Source organism: Cottoperca gobio, chromosome 8 (genome assembly GCF_900634415.1).
Source record: "Cottoperca gobio chromosome 8, fCotGob3.1, whole genome shotgun sequence".
NCBI lineage: Eukaryota > Metazoa > Chordata > Actinopteri > Perciformes > Bovichtidae > Cottoperca > Cottoperca gobio.
Genome location: NC_041362.1, coordinates 13062090 through 13084672, shown reverse-complemented (window position 1 = coordinate 13084672; position 22583 = coordinate 13062090). Strand labels below are relative to the sequence as shown.

At 39.8% G+C, this 22583-nt stretch overlaps 2 protein-coding genes across 3 annotated transcripts; one reads left to right on the top strand and one right to left on the bottom strand.

Annotated features, from left to right (window-relative positions):
* Nucleotides 1-76: 76 nt before the first annotated feature.
* Nucleotides 77-17177, bottom strand: sez6l2 (seizure related 6 homolog (mouse)-like 2). 2 transcript variants are annotated; one of them, XM_029438022.1, is made up of 19 exons: nucleotides 17027-17177; nucleotides 16215-16295; nucleotides 15868-15996; nucleotides 15540-15755; nucleotides 10530-10666; nucleotides 9817-10009; nucleotides 8861-9046; nucleotides 8586-8769; nucleotides 7853-8016; nucleotides 6994-7188; nucleotides 5413-5551; nucleotides 4123-4319; nucleotides 3764-3958; nucleotides 2864-3058; nucleotides 2570-2761; nucleotides 2337-2375; nucleotides 1812-1929; nucleotides 1553-1664; nucleotides 77-1410 (listed from the first exon to the last, which is right to left on the bottom strand). In XM_029438022.1, the coding sequence occupies exons 2-19, from the start codon at nucleotides 16270-16272 to the stop codon at nucleotides 1381-1383; spliced, it is 2679 nt and encodes an 892-aa protein (XP_029293882.1). In that variant the 5' UTR covers nucleotides 16273-16295; nucleotides 17027-17177; the 3' UTR covers nucleotides 77-1380. The 2 variants fall into 2 exon arrangements, with proteins under 2 accessions (XP_029293882.1, XP_029293883.1); XM_029438023.1 differs by lacking the exon at nucleotides 17027-17177 and adding an exon at nucleotides 16764-16868.
* A 738-nt stretch (nucleotides 17178-17915) lies between these two features.
* Nucleotides 17916-22405, top strand: asphd1 (aspartate beta-hydroxylase domain containing 1). Its single transcript, XM_029438024.1, is given in 6 exon segments — nucleotides 17916-19301; nucleotides 19303-19596; nucleotides 19805-20011; nucleotides 20768-20975; nucleotides 21223-21336; nucleotides 21598-22405. Coding segments are annotated over 6 exon segments (1092 nt in total). The 5' UTR covers nucleotides 17916-19142; the 3' UTR covers nucleotides 21708-22405.
* Nucleotides 22406-22583: the final 178 nt, after the last annotated feature.

Below are 22583 nucleotides of genomic sequence, written 5' to 3'. Positions count from 1 at the left end.
CCCATTGTGATATTTTAGTATCACGGATGTAAGTATAGCATTGTTATTGGAAAAATAAAAGCTCATTTCTAAAAAGTTTTACACCATTCAACAGAGACTTTATTTCCAGTTCAGCAAATAATTTACCGCCTTCAAAAGAGTGTATTCATATATGAAGCAAAGAAATGCTACTGATGATAAGAGAAGAATTAAATCTACAAAGCAACAGTCTCCAGGATCCTCCATTTGGCACAGTGAATGAGAATACATTCACTGTTCAAACAATCAGTTGTAAATAAATACATAATGCATCACAGCAAGCAGCCAATTTTGTAATTTTTCATCAACATAGTGCATACAACATCAAATCTGATAACAATGGTAACTGTCAATAACTATAATGGTAATGGAAAGATTGGGCAGAAGCAATATAATTTACAATCAGTGCATGCTCTAAGCATAATGACATTCATGTCCTCACCTTATCTTATATGTCATGTGACACTGGGTGACGATGCACTCCAGAAACAGCGAAGAATAAAATAAACTGCCTTTGTAAACAGTATTGCAACAACAGATGAAACACTTAGAGACATTAAATTATTTAACATTATATTTTGGCACTGAATTTTCATTACATATATAATGAAAATATATAACCTCCCACCACCATGTTTAAGTGTATATATGAGGCTTGTATATATCATTTAATATATATATATATCAACCTCAATCAATATTAAGTCAGATATTTACATTCAATTTGTGTGTGTGCGTGTGTGTGTGCGTGTGTGTGTGTGTGTGTGTTACACAGCGAGAGAAAGACAAAGTGAAGAAGAGAGAAAATGACTGTGTTGTTTTTCTCATGATTGAAATTAAAGTATTCTTCCCTTTTACTGAAACACTTTGTAAAATGTAACATGAGCCACTCTAAAAATGAAAGACAAACATTCAGCGTGTATGCTCATGACTGTAACTTTTGATAGTTACAAATTAAATATCGGCAAGTTCTCTGATGTTTTGGCCTCTTAATACTTTAACTTAATAAATAAATACATTTTAACTTCACCCTTTTCATCTCTCCTGTACTTATGCCTCCCACACTGCTATTTTCCCCTTTGTTATCAATTTATTACCCTTCATAAGGCACCAGTCCTAGTGATACAGAAAGTTGGACCGTGAAGTAGGACCCACATTTGGCAGACCACCATATCAGTGCAACAAATCAAAATAAAGCACGTCCACAAATTGATAAACCGGATATACAGTGATAGTAAAACAGAAAGAGAATTAGAAATGAATGATACAAGGGGAGTGAGGCCTTATAATACTTAGACATTTATCCTCCAAAAGAATTGAATATTTCTGTGGTTTTGAATTCTCACCAAGACATTTTCTCCTTTAAATTGATACTTCATACTCCCGTGTATCCTGTTGGAGTAAGAAATCAATTAAAACAATTATTTAAGACTTTTTGAGTTTAGATAAAAACAAATATATAAAATAGTCTAAAAGTCTCAATTAAAAACAAATATGAGATACAGGAAAAACATGTTAATATCCTTATACTTACACCTGCCTCATAAAGAGGGTTGTTGAAGTCGGACTCGACTGTGATGGGACTGTAGGAGTGTGTGTGAGAGAGAGACTTCCAGAAGAGCGGCTTCCACTCTAGTCTGCAGATACTGCGAGGGAGAAAATAAAATGACATATGACCACATGAATAAAAGGTTACAGTTTTACGTTATTGTGTAACAAGGTGAAGAAAAGTAAATGCAGTGTTACAAATCGATCAAGGATTAAATGTCAATTTGGTAACCCAGGTTACTTACTTTGTATAGTACATGTAAATTCCTCCAATTAGGAGGATGACCAGGATTATTGGCAGAATTATTGCCAAAGCAATGTTCTCACTCAGGATCTGATGGGATGGCTCGAATGACTGGGCCACTGAGAAATAGTGAAAGAGTCGTCACAAAAAGAAGCTTTTTCACCGACCGTGATGTTTTTCTGCTCACAATGCATTCTTAATTTGGTCAAGTCAAAATGTCAAACACACTAAAAAAAGGCTGCAAAATCTGTTTTAGTACACCAACTAGCACTTACATTTCATTTACTAAATCTAAATGGTCTAATACTGCCTAACGTTACATTTAAAACATGTTTATGACTTTGCCTGCGTTAGTTGCACTATACATTTAATAAAGTACATTGAAATGTTGATTGTAAAAGCGTTTGTTCCTCCCAAGTGTTAAGTAAGACATTTAAATTCTACATGTAGTTGCTTTAAATATTATGTCTACAGGACATATCTGACTTTACACACATCACACAGAGGAGAACATAAAATAAATCACCTTCTAATTTGTGATCGTCCAAAAGCTCCTCATATGCCACTGTGTGAAATGAAGAAAAGAGAAAGAGAAGTTAAATAAATGATTGAAAACATTGTTGAAGGCAACTAATCTTAAAAAATGAATCCAATTTAGTCAAATATAGAGAATGATGTGTTTCGAGCCATTTTCCTGTTCTTTGCTCTATTGAAGACGGTGCTCAAAAAAGAAGGTCCAGAGACAATGACGATCTTTACCTTTGCAAAAGGGCGGCGGGCTGTTCCACTGAGAGGGATGGCCGGGAACACAGCTGATAATGACCTCGCCGATGAGCTCATAGCCCTCATAACAGAAGAAACGCAGAGTTTCTCCTGCCTGGTAGCTGTGCTTGTACAAGGTTTGGTAACCGTTGTCAGGGACACCAGGGTTTGGGCATGGGTCATATTTTACTGTTCAGTGCACACAAAAACAAACAGAGGACAGTCATGTATTTGCAGTTAATTTGCAGCACTAATCATCATAAACAGACAGAGTGCAGGAAAGGGACTTACAGACACATTTTGGGCTGCGGTCGCTCCATTTGGGGGTGCCGGTGTCTCGTCCGTGGCAGGAGATTTGGCTTGGACCTTCCAGTTGATAACCCTGGTTACAAGAGAAACGAACAACTGTCCCGACTGCAAAACCTGCTTCGGGGCGCACTGAGCGCGCTCCGTTGACCACCTCTCCTGGGTCAGGACACTGCTGGACTGTGGGGGACACATATGAAAGCATTTAACTTGAACCTGCCATTGGACTCCATCAAAAATAGTTCAATAAAAAGAACAGGGGAGCAATAGCTCCTATTACATCTATTCATGTAATCTTACTTTTACATACGGTCACATTTCTTAGCTTTTATATTTAAAAAGATATATAGTTATTATAAAGAGATCCCAGTGCTTAAAGGGATAGTTTGAATTGGGGTGGTATAAAGTACTTACAACAGTGTATTACCTACAGTAGATGGCAGTCGGTGATCTGAAGCCGTTATATCCATCTCTGCTCTCGCCAAAGCCACCAGACTCCATTGAAAAAAACCTTATTTTTAGCTCGCGGAACACAGGAGTTGCCGGTTTAGCACTGCCTTGATCAAGGGAGTCTGGTGGCTTTGACGGGAGCTTAGATAACGACTAAAGGTAAAGCAGTGAAAACATTCTTAATATAACATACCCATAAACTGATATTTCCAAAATAAGATTTGCTACTGCCCCCATCCATAGCAGTCCGTTGCTTTGCTTCTGTGTCGGTACTCCTGTCTGCTTCTTCAAACGTGCTGACCGCCATCTACTGTAGCTAATACGCTGACTGTGGATAAATACCTCATACAACTTCAAACAGTCCAAACTCTCCCTTTAAAAAAGGTTTAAGTTTGGAGTTAAGATCTTTAAAGCATGTCCCACTGCTTGTCTCACCTTTGACACATGTAGGTGGACTGCTGCTCCAGGAAAGGTCCCACTGGCAGGTGATGATGTCAGAGCCACTAATGTCATATCCCGGTTGGCACTGATAGGTCAGCACACTGCCTCTCACAGGGGAGGAGTGAGACGAGCTGATCCAGCCAAAGTCAATGTGTGGGAGAGTAGGGCAGGTGTCATTTGGCTCGACCTCTGCACAACAGAGACATTGAGCAATGAATGAAATTTAAATCCTCATGATCGCTTGTCCTTCTCCTGATTTACACAGGCCTACTGTATGTTTTGAATGTAAACATTTACAGGTTCAAGATGTTTACACTAAGCATTAAAACAAGTTACTTAAGGAGTGTACTTACCACGATAATGTATGAGGAATCCCTGACTCAGGATGAAACTGGAATCATCTGGATCGCTCTGAAACTGAATGGTGACTTCTGACCCCCCTGACACGACCTGGAAACGCTCTCTGGACCCCAGGTATTGTCCAATCACATGGGACATGAGATCAGGTCCGTCAAAAACGGTCAGCACGTCAGTGTGGCGAATATTTAAACTGTAAGAAGGAAAGACAAGAATGAAAAAGAGAAATGAAGTTTCACTTGAGAGAGAGCAATCCACCCACCCAGTCTGGTCTGTACCAGTACACGGTACACGGTACACGGTACACGGTACATGGTACACGGTACACAGTACACAGTGGAAAGGCAGGAGAGACAGAACATGTGTAAAAGAGATGTTCTGTATAATCTATGTACAATCTGTAAAATCACAATCTAAACATGCTATGAGATGTTAAAATGAGAATAAAATAAAATAACATTAAAATGGTGTACATGTGGTGCAGACACGAGTTGAATTTGACACCAGGATGCTGCTTAAATTCATTATTGTTCATTAAAGATTTTTACTATTCATTTGGCAACCAAATAAGCGCTGATCCTATTACTAAGAGGATTATATTACATAACAAACACATGTTTCTGTTCTACCATCTCCTCCCAAAGCTGTTTCTACTCATCGTTTGGCAGTATGTGGAGATCTACACATTAAACAACGACTAGCTAATCTTTTCATTTCGTGCTCAGAGTGATATATCTTGCTGAAACCATCAAATATTTATACAATGATATGTAGTGTTTTGGGTGCAAAATCTGTTAGATATGAAGCTCAGCGTAAGTTCTATGAGGAAGACTACCTCGATGCTTCATTCATTCTCAATTCTCTCCCTCACTCCTCCCGCTGCTTCTAATCAGCTGATTATTATCCACTCTTTTAGTTAACCAACTACATTTGGCCACGATCTCCAACAGCAATGCACGGTGCAACTGCCAAACTTTAACTCTGTTCTCCTCTCTGCTGCCATCAGCTGTCATTTCAGGCGATATCGCTGCGTGTGTGAAATACAAAGTTGGTATCCAGGTCATTATCACAGTACATGCATTTAACCTCTTGGGCTCAGTGAGAATATGAATTTAGCAAACTAGAAAATTAGAAGCAACATCTGTATTTGCAGACGTACTGTGTTTTTGCCAATTGTTTAGCGACATGAGTAACACAGTATGCAATTTACTGATACATTCAACTGCACAAAATAAACATGGTTGGTTACTTTTTAATTGCCAACAACTTAAGTTAGCAATACTCACATCTGGACATCCAGTTCAATGCGTTTCTCCTCATTGCCATGAATCTGCCATACACAGTCTAGCCCTTTGGAGTAGCTCTGAGGCCAATCAGGAGACAGGATGGTACCCGACGGCTCGGTCAGCTGTCCTCCACACAGAGCTTGCAGAGCAGAAGAGAGAAGAGAAAGTGAGGCGAGGACGTGGACTGGGAGACCGAGAGAACGATGAAAGGGGGGATGTAACAACAGAAGTTGGAAAAAGAAAAGCAACTGGAAAAATATGAATTATTAATTAAAGGAGAAAAAACAAAACACAGTAAAATAATCAATGAGAGATGATAAAGATTTCAGAGGGCACATAAGGAAGTGAGATGTGCTGAAGATGTGGCATCATAAGCAACGGCTTACTTAAAACTTTCACAAGTTATACATCATGCTGTTTCAATGGCGTAATTAAAAACATTAGTTATCTTATTTGTAGCCCGCCTTTTGTTTAGTATTCTGCAGCTACAGGCAGATCCATTTAAGAATATGAAGAATGATCCTTTTGACACTACTGCCTTATTACTTCACGTTAAAAAAGCGGTCCTGGATGAAATACAACACAAACCGCTAGGGAAGTGTGTCAGTAGGGAGATGACAACGGCATTGATAGGAGCCAAATACAGCACTTTTCTCCATGCAAACCCTTTTGCCTGTGAGAACACATTCAGTTTAATTGTGTTTGAAGGATACTGCTGACTTCAATGCCAAGACACATACGAAGCACTTCCTATTAAAACTGAGGCACGAAACTGTGAAGTCACACAAGTGGCCATCGGTTGTTGAGTAAGGATTCTTCACAGACACAACGGATGGAATAAAATGATGAATGAAAACATTTTCGCACACACACTTGCTTGGGAAAATTGTAACCACAACATTTGTCATATATATTTTAGTGAGAGCATAACGGTCTGCCAGATATGAGCAGAATTAACATTAGAAAATATAACCAATCAGATACAAGCGTTCCCAACCAACAGCTGATGCCTCGTTTTTTAAACAGTTTCCACTCAGTGAGAGACAGCCCTCCGCCATACATGGATGCTCAAGAAAACCAGGAAAACTCTGCGCAGAGCACTAACATTACCGATATCCCACTATCCACCTCCCTGTACCTCCCTGTGTATGAGTTACAAGCAAAAATACCAAACAACATACGACTTTCAGAAGGTCTTTGGCTTGGTTGAAACTATAGCACCTGTGTTTTCAGCCACGTCCCTGACCCCGTGCAATGTCTCTGCCAGTTTCATATCTGCCACAGTCTCTCTGTTGCTCTCACTTTTCTCACCAGCAGTTCAGCAGATGACACAGTCAGCATGGCTGTAGCTACAACATCTTGATGGTTCAGTCATCTCAACACAATACAATATGAATATTAATAAATCAAATGTCTTCCTCACTTCATGCCAAAACTTACAAAACTCTTTGCGTGTTGGAAATAAGGATAAGCAGAATATTTAGGTTTACTAAGAAAAATGGACAATAAAAAAAGTTTGTAATTTGGATTAAATAAATAATCTTTTTAGAAATACAACTAAAGCTCATTCTTGAATCTTACCTCTGCACACAGGCTCGCTGTCATTCCAGTGAGGATTGCTGGGGTCGACACACTCAATCGTTCCCGGACCTTGTTCCATGACAAAGCCTGGAGAGCAGGTGAAGGTAACAATGGTGCCCAGCTGATATGTAATGTCACTGCTGCTGAAATTTCCATGGGGCATGTAGGGCTCCCAGCAGTGTTCATCATCAAAAGCTAAAAAAAAGACGAGAAGTGAAAGATAAATTAGACACAGTGTGATCATGTGTGTACTGATCAGAAAAAAAATACTTAGTCGTTTCCTTGTTCTCTTGCTCGACAAAATTAAGCTGCCCATTTAATTGAGGAGGGAGCAGTGTGGCTTTTCACTTGGATTGACCCACAATCTCAAATGCTCTTGGCTAGAAAAAGCCCAGGTGTAAAGCTGAAGCAGTGAGCGTCTCCAAAGCCTAAAATAAATACCCCTAAAGTGTGGGCAGACCTTAAGCACTTATGTGGCTCATTATGGCCCTATTAAACAAAAACAACAAATGAATGAGAAGAAAGCCTTGGCATTCTAGATGGCCCTTTAAACCCCATCCCCACTTTAGATATAATATATTAATTACCGGACTAGATTATCTGTAATTTAGCAATTTTAGAAAGGTCTACCTTCTACAATGTTTTTTGAGATTAAAATAACCTGTAACGAGTGACACATCACCGCCGATGCTTTTCAATTCTTAGAGTTGGTGGATTCTGGTAATTAATAAATGAATCACATCTAACTTGTTATCAGGCAGAATGCTGACCCAAGGTATTAAATATTATACTATAATGAGGTTAGAAGGATGTGCAGCGACACACCACCTTTGTGTTTTCTCTCTGTCTCTCTGCTCACCCTCATATCGCAATGCCAGAAGCAGAGGGATGGAGGAAGAATCAGCTGTGAGCTCCAGGTACAGTGTGGCACTCTCACTCAACAACCCACGCTCTGGGACATCATCCAGGTCTGAGTCAAAGAGTGGTGTAGACAGGGAACTGTTACCACTGCGCACAATTAACCTGAGAGGAACAAACCACAAAGCACAAAGACACCGGATGGTAAGTTCGAGAAGGGAGGGATATGTTATGATCAGTGTGTGAATAAGTATTGCATGAATGTGCATAGATAGTACATTGGAGGCAATCAACATCAACAAATCTGGTGACACGTGTAGCACACTGGAGTACAATAAAACCCCAACCAATTGTGTTTACTTTTGTGATGCTTAAGTTTTCATTCAATTAGAAGTTAGAGTTTATTCTCCATTTTCCATTTTCTCTTTTTGCATTATTTATGTTAATGGTACATTTATTGTTTGACTATCATTAAATGATGAATGAAATTGCTGGGTAGTGTTGTGTGAGAAAAAAAACAAAGAAAAAACACTAATGTATTAGCCAGAATTTGTCATGGAAAGAAACATATAGGGAATAAAGGTGCATCAAGGTTAAAAAAATAAAAATAAATTCAAGGATTCAAGGATCATTTATTGTCAATCCGAAACACAGGGTTGCACAACAATAGATGTACAGTACTCTCTAAAAAAACAGATTCTGTGAAACAGAAAGTAATGGAAACACAAACTTACTTATCATCATCTTCATCCAGTGCAATCCTCTCAAAGTGTAGGTGGAGTCTGTGTCCCTCTTTGGCTTCTATTAACCAGTGGCAGCTCAGGTTATTTCCATTACTGTGGTTGCTGACAGATGGATGGGGTGGAGAAAGAATCCGTCCGACTGTTGCATTACGAATCCACCCTCCACAAGACACAGCTAAGGAAAAATAATATCCCACATATTATTTTCCAAAATCCACCACCTTAACAATCAGTAACCAGTATTGTATCTAAATGAGTTTACTGACCGACACATTGTGGCTCAGCAGTGCTCCAGTGTGGTTGTGTTGTGTTGACACAAGTAGCCACCTCATGGCCGCGAACCTGGAAACCTGGATTACAGTGGAAGTGTGCCTGACCTCCAGGATGGATGTCTGTCGCTGTCACTCCGCCACCCTCAGGAGACAGAGGGAACGGGCAGGACAGCAGGAAGGCTGTTGGTGGTAATGAAACAGGAAGGAAATAACATTCATTTTGTAAAATGGAAGACAAATATCTGAGAACTCTGTCAGTTTACCATATTTTTCATACCATTTAACTTTCCCCCAAGTTATTTTAAATAATCAGTTGGATGTTGATATTTAAATCTTTAGATCTCTGTGATGCTGTCATTCTGTCTTTCCCTCCACCTCCCACATCACCACTATGATCGACAGATTGCCCCAGGTGACTCGGCTCAACAGGTGCCATCTTTCACCGGCCGTGTCCTCACCAACACCAGTATCATCTTTCATCATGGGTCCTCATTTTATGAGACTAATCCTCAAATCCTTTCTCTGTTTCTTTCTTAATTCCTAATACAATGTTGCTATTAATTTCTGTTTCTTCAAGTTAAACTTAATCCTCAGTATTGCTCGAGTGATCAGAGAACACACTGAAGAATGTGCAGCTCGGACATTTTCTGAGCTTTCAACTCAAAAGATCTCATCTCATCTCACCTAACATTTTTTAAAAGAGTTGGAATATGTGAAGTACAGTACTGGGATTCAGTGTGCATTCTCTTTCTTAACTATATCCATTGTCATGTCTACCATGTTTGTATGCTTTGAAATATGCAGGTATGCAGGTTTTCATTCCATTTTTCATTAAAACTCCTTCATGCATAGAGGAAAACTTCTTACTGTACAACAAGAAAATAGATCCAGTACTGAAGAAAAGACCTGCCATTTCCAGATAATTTATAAAATCTTAAGGGTTAGTTTACCTTGATAGTGGAGGCTGAACACGCCGTGGTTGCTCTGCCGGAGGCTGCGATAGTGTATGTAAACCTGATTGGTTGTACTGCGAATCACCTGACCCTCTCTCAACAGCGTCTCGTTGACTATAAGCTCCGGTCCCAAACCTCCATAGCCCATGATCGTCAGAGACTCTTTCTTAGAAAGGTTAACTTTCCTCACCTAGAGGGAAAAAAGAGAAAGTACTGTAATGACATGCAATCTGTTCTGGCAGCTGTCTTTTATGAATAAACTTGCCAGACAATTCAGCAACAAGTGAAGTAATCACTGAGGCACTGAAACTGGTGATCTACAGCCTTATCCAACTCATGTCATACCTTTAATACCTTTAATATTGCACCAACATTATTACATTTAGCATAATAGTGGGGCTCCCTTGTGATTACTGCAAAACAAATTTATATGCAGCCAATTATAGATGATTTACCTTCTCAACATATACCACCAACCCTGCCACTACTTATTAGACTGAAATTGTAACACACAGGCTTGACTATGTTTCACAATTTGTATCTAATTTGACAGATCTGAGATCACATGACATTTTCACACCGACATAGAAAATCATTCCAAATGTATATTCAGTTCATAGACAACATTAAAATGCACTATTATACAGTGCACAACATATATATACACATAGGTGAGTGATTGTGGATTCACAGGAGATAAAGCACATTACCTGAATTTCGACACCATAACCTGCATACACTGTAATGCTGTATGTGCATTCCAGAGGGGAAAAAGATGAAGATGATGATGCAGAATCTGGTGACTCGACAACTTCCTCCATTGCTGACAAAGTTGCATTGCATTGTACTGTGAAAACAGGGAAAGGACAGGAGAAGAAAAGCGTAAAAATGTGTGTCAAGAAATACATCTAATGCTTTTTAAATTCACTGCATACAGGAGAGCTTTAGCAAACATACACATAGGTTTTTATAGCAACAGCATGGCTCACAATAGTTTGACTTAATAAAGAACTTTGCTCAAGCTCTTTTTGGCAGTTTCTGAGCAATGATAGATCTTTTCCTAATTGATATTTTCACAGCCAGTGAAAAGAGTTTTGGAATCAAGGTCCAACACTCTTTTTGAACATGATTGGACCAACATGCATGTAGCTGTGCCCTCCCTACTAGAGAGGTGGTTTGGAGAGTAGAGTCCAGACCAACATATCCAATTTACTATTAAAACAAATCTGTTTTGTTGGTTGCGATTAAAGTTCTGTTAAGTTACATTGGCAGACTGCAACTTTTGCCACAAACGTTTTTCTGCAGGCAATAAAATGACACAGAAAGAAGCAGATGAAGCATCCCAGTGACCTTATGTTTTTTGGATGTGGATTGGTGGGAGTGGTGCTGTGATGCTGTGAGGCTTCGGTGATGTGAAGATGAGAGAGAAGTTACAATGTCTTGTACTGAACTGTGTGAACTGTGTGTCCACCGATTCTCAAAGATGCCTCCTACACCCCTGACTGCATAAACCAAAAAGTTATGATGATTTTGTAGATTCTTTTTTTCGATGTGTGCAGAGCCACATAGAAGCACAATACCTGGTGCTGGTTGCTCACAATGTATTCAAGGTTCTGCATTAGTTGAGGCATTTGTACTTGTGGTGGAATTAAATGACTAATTACTACAATTAGAGGGGGCAGATGGGCTACATATATCTCACTTGCTGCTGTACGGCGATGATGCTGTGATTTATTTAACTGAAAGGAAGACCTTGATCCTGGAAGCAGTTGTGTCTTGATGCTGAAAAGAATTATAACCATACAGGTCAGATTCTGCTTGGCTGCTTTTATTGCTATACTGAAATTAAAACTGTATTTCTGGTGTGCATATAAATGCATTTACTGGTGGATGAATGTATAAAACAGACAGTAATATCATACATAGAAGAGTTTCTTCGTGATTTTTGAAAGATCTACTTGGCTGGGCATCCTTCAACGTAATTGACAAGAAAATATTTGGTTGTATGAATCCGCCAACTATTCAAGCTGCAATTTACACCCATGTCTGTCTAAAATGTCATCACCTCGCCATTTTATCCTATTAGACATTTATGAGAAATTGTTATAATTAGCTTATGACTTCTGGAGTTACAGTGACCTTGAACTTCGACCACCAAATTCTTATCAGTTCATCCTTAAGTCTAAGTGCCAAATTTGAAGAAATGTCTTCACAATGTTCAGAGATACCGCATTCACAAGAATGGGGCATTTGTGTAGTCACAGCGACTTTTGACCTTTTACCTGCAAAATCCTGCATTCACCTGAATGGAACGGAGGGACAACTAGACTGACGTACGTACGCTACTGACAACCCAAAAATATAATGCCAGAGGCAAAAAAACACAACCTGTGCTGTTGATCTCTTTCAATTAGATCAGTTGTAAGAGAAATACAAATCATAGTAGCTGTGCACTGCTTGACAGCCAGTGACACACAACTGCTGTGAAAATTGGTTATCCTGCTCTGGACCTTTTAAAGCAGGGGTGGGGAACCTTTTTTCTATCAAGGGCCATTTTATTTTTTACAACATCCTTCGAGAGCCATACTAGTTAGTGAACTCATAACCTCTGCACTTTCTTTAAGACTCAGCCCATTCATTTCACTTTTCTATTATGCTGTGCAAAAAAGCAACTTTTTTTATCCATGTATCTTTCTGTTTTATCAGAAATCAGAATACCTTTATTAGTCCCACAACGGAGAAATGTATCTTTTCACAGCAAAAGAACATATGAAGTAAAAAGGCAGTAAACAATAATCAAATACAATAAAAAATAATATAAGTACCAAGTGGTTGATAGAAAATAAAGTGAATATTATCTGTCCATGTTTGTATGTTACGCTCTGCAGAGAGCTGCTTGTTGGGCCAACTCCGCCGAAAAGCGTTAACTTTATCCAAACGCACTCGTCCTCTCAGCTCGTGCAGTTTGGCATGTCTCGTGCAGTAATGACGCTCGAGATTATTTTTCATCACTGCAAGCGCGTCCGCACAAACTAGGCACACTGGCCTTTTACTTCCTCAAAGAAATAATCGTTCGTCCATTTCTCCTGTAAAGTGCAACATTCTGCATCCAGCTTTCTCTGTTTTACACTCGCCATGCTGCGTTCACTGATGTCAATGACCGTCTCGTTTAATATTGAAGTTCTTTGACATGATGTGACCACGTGATGACACGTTCCGCCCGTGTTGTGTTCAAGGACCCTGACCATGGCCAGGAAAAACAGTCAGTGGCCCGTTTAAAATATTGCTGTCTAGTTTTTTTTTGTAGTGCATTTTTTTTGCGTGAGTTTTACGAATTACCTCGAGGGCCGGATCAAATGGTCTCGCGGGCCGTATACGGCCCGGAGGCCGGAGGTTCCCCACCCCTGCTATAAAGCATAGGTCTTCAATAGGGGGTCCGTGACCCCCCCGGGGGTCCACCTGTTGAAGACCCCTGTTTTATGAAAGTTGTAGCAAAAGGAAATGACATCCATTGCTGTAGTTTGGATTGGCTTGAATGAGAATACAAAAAGGTGGCAGTACTCTAAACTATCAACTGCAGGACATTAGTGCATTGTTGGTAAGAAATGTTTTTGTTGGGTTTGAAAAGTCTACATATTTGTCCAAAATATCCACATATTATTTCTGTGAGGCCAATCTATTTATTGTCACAATAACCACCAAATACAGTATAATCACGTTTTATCTCAGGCAAGGGGCAAGGAGCCGCACATTTCTGCCTTGTCTTTGGGCAAGACAGGGTCAGTAACAGTACACCAATTCAAAGTAATTCCTACCAGTTAGCACTGCGTTGGGTGAAGCTGTGGTGTATTGGATTGCTACGCATTCAATTATTTTATTGACCGCATGACTAAAACTGCTGCTATGCTTCAGTAGAATCAAATTATTGACCACCCTTTGTAATGCAAACGGCATCTGGAAAGGAAAGGCCTTCACAGTCCATTTGGCTGACAATGAACAGAAACAAAAAAGTGAAAGGGAAGAGAAGCGAAAAACAACCTGACATGTTTCACTTATATGGCAAATTAAAAAACAATCCATAAAGTACACATGTACACAGGTTAGAGTAAATTAAAATTCCAACCACTTAGATGCAGCAACTCTCTGACTTAAAAAACAGGATTTGAGTTTAGCAGAAAAACATGTGTGCTGTCACATAATTCTTCCACGTCAGAGAATGTACAATAGGTTGTGTCCACAGCACATAATGTGCATTTGAGTTATTTTCAGAAAGGTTAAAGGAATAGTTTGACATTTTGGGAATCAAGCTCATTCGCTTTCCTACCGAGAATTAGATGTGAAGATTGACACTACAATAACTTCTGATTAGGTTTTTGTATCGATTAAACAAACGAGGTACGACATGTCATTTAGTGAGCTTTAGAAATTCTGGTAGGCAGATTTTGTTACCGTTGGACAGAGCCAATGCTAGCTGTTCCCCCGTTTCAGGTCTTTGTGCGTAGCTAAGCTAAGCTAAGTGGTTGTAGCTTCATATTTCCGTATTGACAGTAAAGTGGTAACAATCTTTTTGACAACATTTGAAAAAGAGAATAAGTGTATTTCCAAATAATTCAAGCTATTCCTTTAGGGTAAACATGGTGGAGATATTTCCTCGTTACTTAGAGGATGTCTCATAGAGGGTACAGTGATCATTCATCACACTCATTTCTCTCCCCACATCTGGTGTAAAGCAGCTGACCCACCTGCTACGTGCTCAATCGCATTTCCTTAACTCTCATTTGTATCCGTTGCTGTAATGGAGTCTTTTATTTCATGACCGGAATGAGTAACAGCTCTCATCTACCTGCAGAGAGAGCTATACATGCACCCCAACCAAAGTAGACGCCGTAGTGTTGTTTCACTTAACTCCATTTCTGACAAGAATGCTATTCTGTTCTTCGCCACTCACTATTAGTATTCTGGTCATGATGGCAGTGTTGACTGACTGATTTGTTGAATTAATTTTCATAATGATATTAGGACAACAACAGTGCTGATATTAGTATTAATGGCTTCACCTGGTTGCTCTTTATTCAGTCAATACGTTTTTTTCATGCTCACTGATTAAGTTTAATTTGTTTGTTGTAATAACAAATAAAAAGAAAGAGTATGCTTTATTGTCAAGCTTAATACAGAACTTTTCATGTGACAATGTGAATGAATAGGTTACTGATTTTCTGGGCACACCATATGTGTATATATATACAGTGCCAGCTACGCTCACTATCATGTAAGTCAAAGATGCACATGTCTATGTAAGACATATTACTGATATTGCACATCTGGCTCTCAAGCAACTCAGGCTGATAAGCCAATATGCTTTCTTGCTTTAGGTTATGGTGGAGAGACAAGTAAGAAGAGGTGGTTTTAATCAGTAATTCACATTGTACAGCAACCTGTTGATATTTTGTTATTAATATTTTATGACTTTATGACTGTCAAGCTCTCCTTCTTACACTTTCTTCAAAGAGGGGCTGAGAAGAGAAATGACTGAAGTCATGACAGGAACCAAAGTGATTCAGTGGGCGGCGCCAATTAAATCTTAGCAGCTCTAAAGCCACGAGTGAGATCCTAAATTGTTTGCGCAAACATCTTTTCACATCACTTTATCAGAATCATATCAGCTGGCTTCAATACAATAACTCAGATCCAGGAGAAGCCAAGTGGTGGCATGCAGGTACCTGGCATGTGCATTGTGGTTATGGTGGTTGTGGTAATCAGAGTGGTAGTAGTCTCCTCCTCTATGGGAAGCGAGGACATGGTATTCCTTGATCCTGTCTGGCTGGCAGCAGAAGAGGAGCTTAAAGCTGTGGTGAGCAGCCCCGGTGATATGACTGTAGCTGTCGACTCGGTCTGCCCAAGCCCAGGCACAGCCTGCGTCGGGTTGGTGGTAGTACCTGCAGAGTCCAAAGGTTCAATTCAATATGAGTCATTTGCAATCATCACTCACCCATATAGTACTTCAGGTACATTAAGCATATAAAGCCATAAAGGCCGGCGTTAATGTACCTGTGGTTGCAGAAGCCTCTCCTAAGTATTCCTTACTCTGTAGGGCAGCATGGATCAGGTCACCTAGAGGGTAAGAGTCCGGGGTTGATGTTGGTGGTGTATCAGGCTCAGGAGTCATGAAGCTCATACCTGAAATAGCACAGGAATAATTACTGATTTTGTTATTTGCAGAAACACAATCAACCGGCCATGCCAAGCAAGTGCATAGAATATATTGCTTTTTATTCTAGATGTGAGAAAGTCTCACACATGTGCGCACACACACACACACACACACACACACACACACACACACACACACACACACACACACACACACACACACACACACACACGCACATAGTTACCTGAAACTAGGTGGATCATGGTGACAGAGAGCATCACAGCAAAGTGTGTGAACACCATGGTTTTGGATGAAACTGAATCACCTGAAAAGGTTAAAGAGAGCACATTTTAGCTGGTTAGCAATCTCATAATGTAAACACAACAATAACTGTATCTTGTACTGTATTGTAATTGCTTTTATGATGGTTATAATTACTGCAGGAGGCATGAAAAATAATCCATGCTGACTGGAGTGCTAGCAAATTAATATTCATATCATTGAAAACACACTCGCAATTCAGGTACAGAGTATGTTTACATCGCACAGGCCTCAATGACTCGGATTGAAGGATCATTGCAATGAAATACTATAAAAGCTCAACTCCATCAATCTGAATAATACAATCAATTCATACGATAAAGAAGCGTAAATGACAATCTAAAAAAAGGGCCAGGTACACGTCGCACAGTGTAAGGTTAAATATTCATCCTTCCCTCTGCATTTTCTCAGCCAAATCTGCAATAACATTCCCGAAAATGCGCTATTCCAAAATTCACCAAAAGGAACCTACCCTCACCGCAAGGAGACTCTAAACCATATACTATTATAAACCTGTCAATGGTAATGTGTCAAAAAGCACCTCCGCTGTTATTCGAGGCGTTTCCTCGGTGAAAATGCCAGCCTGGTGTGTGACAAAATGATGGGGCTATACGAGGCAGCATCACTCGCACCTCCCCCGGCCCTCTTTGTGCGGAGGAAGATTTTTGGCATCAGTCATCACTACAGTGAGACCGACAACCATCTCAGCAACGGTGAAAGGTGCCTGCCGCTTACCTTTGTCTTCCAGGCTGCGTCCTGTGTTCCTCTACTTGGACTGTATCCTGTTGCTTTAGGCCCCGAGAACACGGCGGGGTTTGTGCTGGTGAGATGCCCCTAGCTGGTTACCGTGTGGTTGACGCATTCGGCTATGATGTGAGGGCATTTGTGTTGAAGCTTCAGGTGCGCCCTAGTGGCCGCACTCAGTAACTGCAGCGGCGCGCGGGAGATATCCACATTTTGTCTGTGAGCGCTGGAGGAGCTGTCCACCAGCACGGTGCTGAAGTGTGTCCGACACAGCGCTGCACGGTATACCAAGGTAATCAGACAGAGATGTGTGATGCGGCACGCAGTGGGTAAATAGTGTATGTTTGCTCATTTATAGCCCTGCATGTGCCATTTACATGTGCATGGCGAACATGTTTGTGCCGTGTTGTCCTGTAATGGGTGGATGTTTGCGCTAACATGAAATGCGGACATTAAATATGAGCCAGCTGAGCTGTGGGGGCTGGTGCAGAGAAAAAAACAAAATGAATGCTGAAGCGACTGCAAAAAAAACGATCCAAGTCCACAATTTATGGAACATTTTTATGATGCGTAACCGTGCTGCAGCCTATAGGTGTTCCCAGTGGGCAGTATCATCACATAGCATATAATAGATGCAACTACAAAACGAATTCGTGGGAATAAGCCTTTAAGGAAAGAGCCCTCCCACTTAAAACACACCCGCACACGCACACAATCGCGCACGCACTTATGTTTCTTGTGGGTTACAGTAAAAAACAAAACAAAAAAACCTCCATGTCTGTCTGTCTGATTCATTTTATATCTTCTAAACACACACACACACACACACACACACACACACACACACACACACACACACACACACACACACACACACACACATTCACAGAGGGTCTTTGATGTTATCTTCTACTTTCTTTCTTTATAGAATCACAGTTGTAGCAGAAATACGATTTATATACTTTGGCATGGTGACAAGGTCGAGTAACTGTCCAAGTCATTGGTGCTCTGCAAATTTTGAGTACACTTTACATTTAAATAAATATACAATAGAATTGTTTATTACCCATGTTTTATTAATATTTGTTAAATTAATTAATTTTAACACTGCATCATCTTAAATTACATGAATTCCCCCAAAAGTCAATAGTGTACGTGACAAATGTAATTTATGTCAACAACAACAACAGCTGAAAGTGAACAGAGACACATTTTTCTACTAATAGGAAAGAGCACATGAAACATTTCAAGGACTTTGTTCATAATGCAAGAATCGTAGTTAGACAAAAGTTGAGGCTGATAGGGCAAACTATTGGGAACAAAGACTTTTTAATAACACTTTCACAAGTGGTTAAACTGTAGCCTGTTTACTTTATAGACCCCATGTAGCAAAGTAAAACACAAGGAATTTAAGGAATCTTAAGGGGAAGAAACAGTTATTGAATCTGAATTAGCCGCCAAGGTTGAAAAGTGTAGATGGAAAGCCTTGGCATGAATTCAGAATATCACCTGCTATACAATCTTTAGATATATCCACAGCTTGTTCTGAAATGTCCAAAGTCAGGGCTTAAATAACCCTATGAAGTCAGAGGCAACTTGACTAAAGGGTCAGTGGCTCCGTAACGGACTGGCAACATGTCCTGACTGTTTCATTAATTTCTTACAAGTGCATGCTGGGATAGGCCTCAGCTCCCTGTGACCCTGAAGAGGATTAAAGTAAAGACAATAAATTAATGAGTGGACTGTTTGAATCCAGGGCAGTCCATCATTCCCTTGAGGCTGTACTTTTTGGCAGAGCCTCTTATAATGATCTGCAAGACTTTGACAAGCCAGAAGACGTTTTTGGAATGTAGGAAAACCTCTTATTATTATTGTTATTATGTTGTTAACTAAAAGAAAATCCTTATAAATGAAAACATCACCATCAAGGTTAATAGTTTGGTGGTGTAGAAAGAGTGACCTAAATAATTAGTTCTAGACCAATATATATTTTTTTTACTGATATAGTTTAGTCTATTGTATTGCCCTTTGCCATATTGGACATGCATTACCATAATCTTTCAATCTGTTTCTATTTCAGTATCTTAGTGTCTCACAAATTAAAAGGATGCACTGGTCAATGAACACACTGCCCTTGCCTCTATATGTTGAGCTGGGGGTCCATTCACTGAGTGGCCTTCTGTGGACTCTACTGCTACTCTTTCTGTGGCACTGCTATCGGATGGGCTCCGACCTGCCAATCCCAGGCCACGCACATGCTGGAAAGCTTAAAGTCAGGCTCAAGGCGGTCCATGATGTCCCGTGGCGGTAGCTGTGCTGGAACAAAGTGTAATGCACGATCCAAGCTGTCGAGAAGTGATCAAATTACTCCCTTTATTTCCATGGGAACAGAGGAGGATGAGGAGCAGGGACAGGGCTACCTCACCCCAGTGCTGAGTCATGCCTTGTTCCCAGCCCAGGCATCTGCAGAAGCCCAGAAACTTTACGCAGCACTGCAAGAGTATGCCAAGCGCTACAGTTGGGTGGGCATGGGCCGCATTCATAAAGGCCTCCGTGAGCAGGTACAAGTTTATTCCATGAAGGCTACAAGATGGTGCATTTGTATCTGATGTATTCAATAATGTATTGCACATAATTTCATTGTGGCAGAAGAGTTTTTGCATATAAAGTATAACTGCATAATCTTGTGTAAAAGTCCTAAAACCTCAGTGGAGAAAGGAAACATTGTCAAGAATGAGTCATAGATTTTTCTGATTGTTCTCACTTTAGGTCAGACTGAACGATCACTCTGCTATACAGAAGCCTCATCTCTTCTTCTTGCCAGATGTCCCAAGTGTTCCTTTCTTCCCAAGAGATGCTCATCGACATGACATCGAGGTCTTGGAAGCCAACTATTCTGTAATCTTGACTGAATTCAAGGCCATATACCAGAGGGGCATTGACTCAAAATTAGGCTGGACCTGTCTAGGACCAAAGGTAGACAAACAAATCTTGCAGGCCCACCACGAGAAAAGGGACAGCACAAACAACACTTCCATCCTATGTATAACAATCATTAATTGCAAAATGACATAATACTATTAGTGGAAATGGCAGTAGCATTATGTGGCTGAGTGGCATTTTTTCTTGTTAGAATAGATGAAATTCACCCATTTCTATCCCATAATTTATTTAGCATTTACAATAATTAGGCTTGTTTAGGACTTATGGAATGAACTAATGGAATAAAATATTTTTTTAATGTTGAATTATTATCAAAATAAAGTTTTTGACTTTTTTTCTAAATGAAAATCACAATGAATCAAAATACATAAAATATCTAACATTGAAAGTCTCCACCAGTTTCTTCCATAACTGCTTGGCCAAAGTGTTTTGCTATAAGAGGCTCCTCCAATTTCTTTCCAACATTAATCAAAAACAAATGCTCTCTAAATCCAGGTCATATTCTATGTAAGTAAAGTTATATGCAATTGTCACTTTGGATTGGATGTTATTAGTGTTCTTATTTTGCATGCTCAACAAGGATGGTTCAATCACACTACATTGAGCCAATAGACAAATAAAAAACAAGTATTTAATTAGTGTTCATTTTTTCATGATAAGTATTGTTCATTATATTTCCACCTACAAGCTCTGACATTAATAGCAGTATAAATTTGTTGATCCTGTTTAATTCTGATGTATGTGTCTGTATCTGAGTCATATGTTAATAGCAGGCCATTGTCTGTTTAGGGACAGGCAGTGTTTTCTTTGTACAGTGCAGGTGTCTCTGTGGCAGGAAACTGTCGCTCCTGTCCCTGCACCTACCGGACACTTCTCTCCCTACGTACGTTCATAAGCAGCAACTCATTGGGATCTGCTGGATTTTGGCTGTTAGGGCCCGGAGCTACATTGGGGAGCTCATATGGACCCACCAATACGCGCCTACGTTGTCATCTTGGTGAGTAAAAGAAATGCATTGTGTTTTTTCTGCATTTATCTTTAAATAGTAAAGCATTGCATAATGTGGTACTTTGTGGGTCAGGGTTTATGTTTATTTCCACCATATCCCCTTTTCTACTGTGATCCGTCTGGCTATAATCCTCTATATTTAAAACACAGACGGGACTGGAGTGCATGGCCTTCTTAGCTGAGGAAAACCATCATTTTTCGTTTCCAAAGTTTAAAAACAGACATCACTTTTGTAGGTCTGCAGACTCCACCCCTGTGTGAGTTGGTGGTGGGAGGGGAGCCTCAGTGCTGGTCGGAAGGACACTGCCTCCTGGTTGATGATTCGTTCCTGCATACTGTCTCCCACAAGGGTTAGTAAATCTGAATCACGTACAAAACAAATGCTTCTAAAATAAATTTTCCTCGTACTCTCATTATTAAAAACTAAAGAAAAAAAGAAAAAGAAATGCAATGCATGATTTCTTTTTACAAAACAAGCAGCAAACTACTTTTTACTCATGCGTCATTGGGATTTTTAAGTTTTTGCTCTATTTCTTGAGTTGTTCTCAACAGGTGAACTTAAATGGCTGTCACATATTCACCTAAAATTGTTTCTGTGTCTATTTGTAAAGGGCCTCCAGATTCTGGCCCCCGAGTCATTTTGAGTGTGGACCTCTGGCATCCAAATGTGGCTGCAGCAGAGAGACAAGCTTTGGACTTCATGTTCAACCCCGACCTCTAATGCCTTACCTTGGCCCTGCTTGTTGTGGGTCATGCATCTCATTCCAGTGGATGAATCACTGTGTGCATCTGCCCAAAGAATTACACAAGCCATTAGCCACGCTTTCAAGTGGTGTTGGATTTATGATCTACACCAGGAAGTGCCACAAGAATGCATTATTATGGATGATGTTAGACAATACTAAACACTAGACAGTTTGCCTGTAAACTTCAAACTGACATCACTTGAAAGCGCAATAAGAACCTAAAAAGAGAAGATCGTAAATCTTATCTTGACATCATATACTATGCTAGTGAATGCTATTTGCATGTGTAACCTATCTGTCCTGATCCCTGGACTTTGTTTTGAGCTGCTGACGCATGTACACAAGCGCATGAGTTAGTGTTGGGATGCTTTCTTTTCAAATTTAGGTAGATTACCTATTGTTCAACCAAAAAACTGTGACAACATGAAAATGAAATAAATTAAAATATCTATTTATTTTTGTTTTCCAAACCTATATTAACTTTTGCATACTGTGGTTATTCTTTCTCCTCTTATTACCTCAACGTATGCCTGTATGTTTCTATCTATAAATCAATTTTTATTTGTTAATTGATATATTTGGTGGTTTGCTTGTGGTTTACATATTGTATGACATGCACACATCAGGTTTGTTGTCAATGCTGTTTTTTTTGGAATCCAAATAACAAATAAATAACAAATACATCAGTATTGACTCAGTGTATAGATTAATAGAGTAATACACTTGTACACTTTTGTTGATACAGTACGCATGCAGCAGAGCTTTTTGTAGGGCTCTCAAAATACGCTATACATTTGTAAAGGGGAACACATATATCTTAAGCTAATAGTATTTAAGTATGGTGTTTTTAT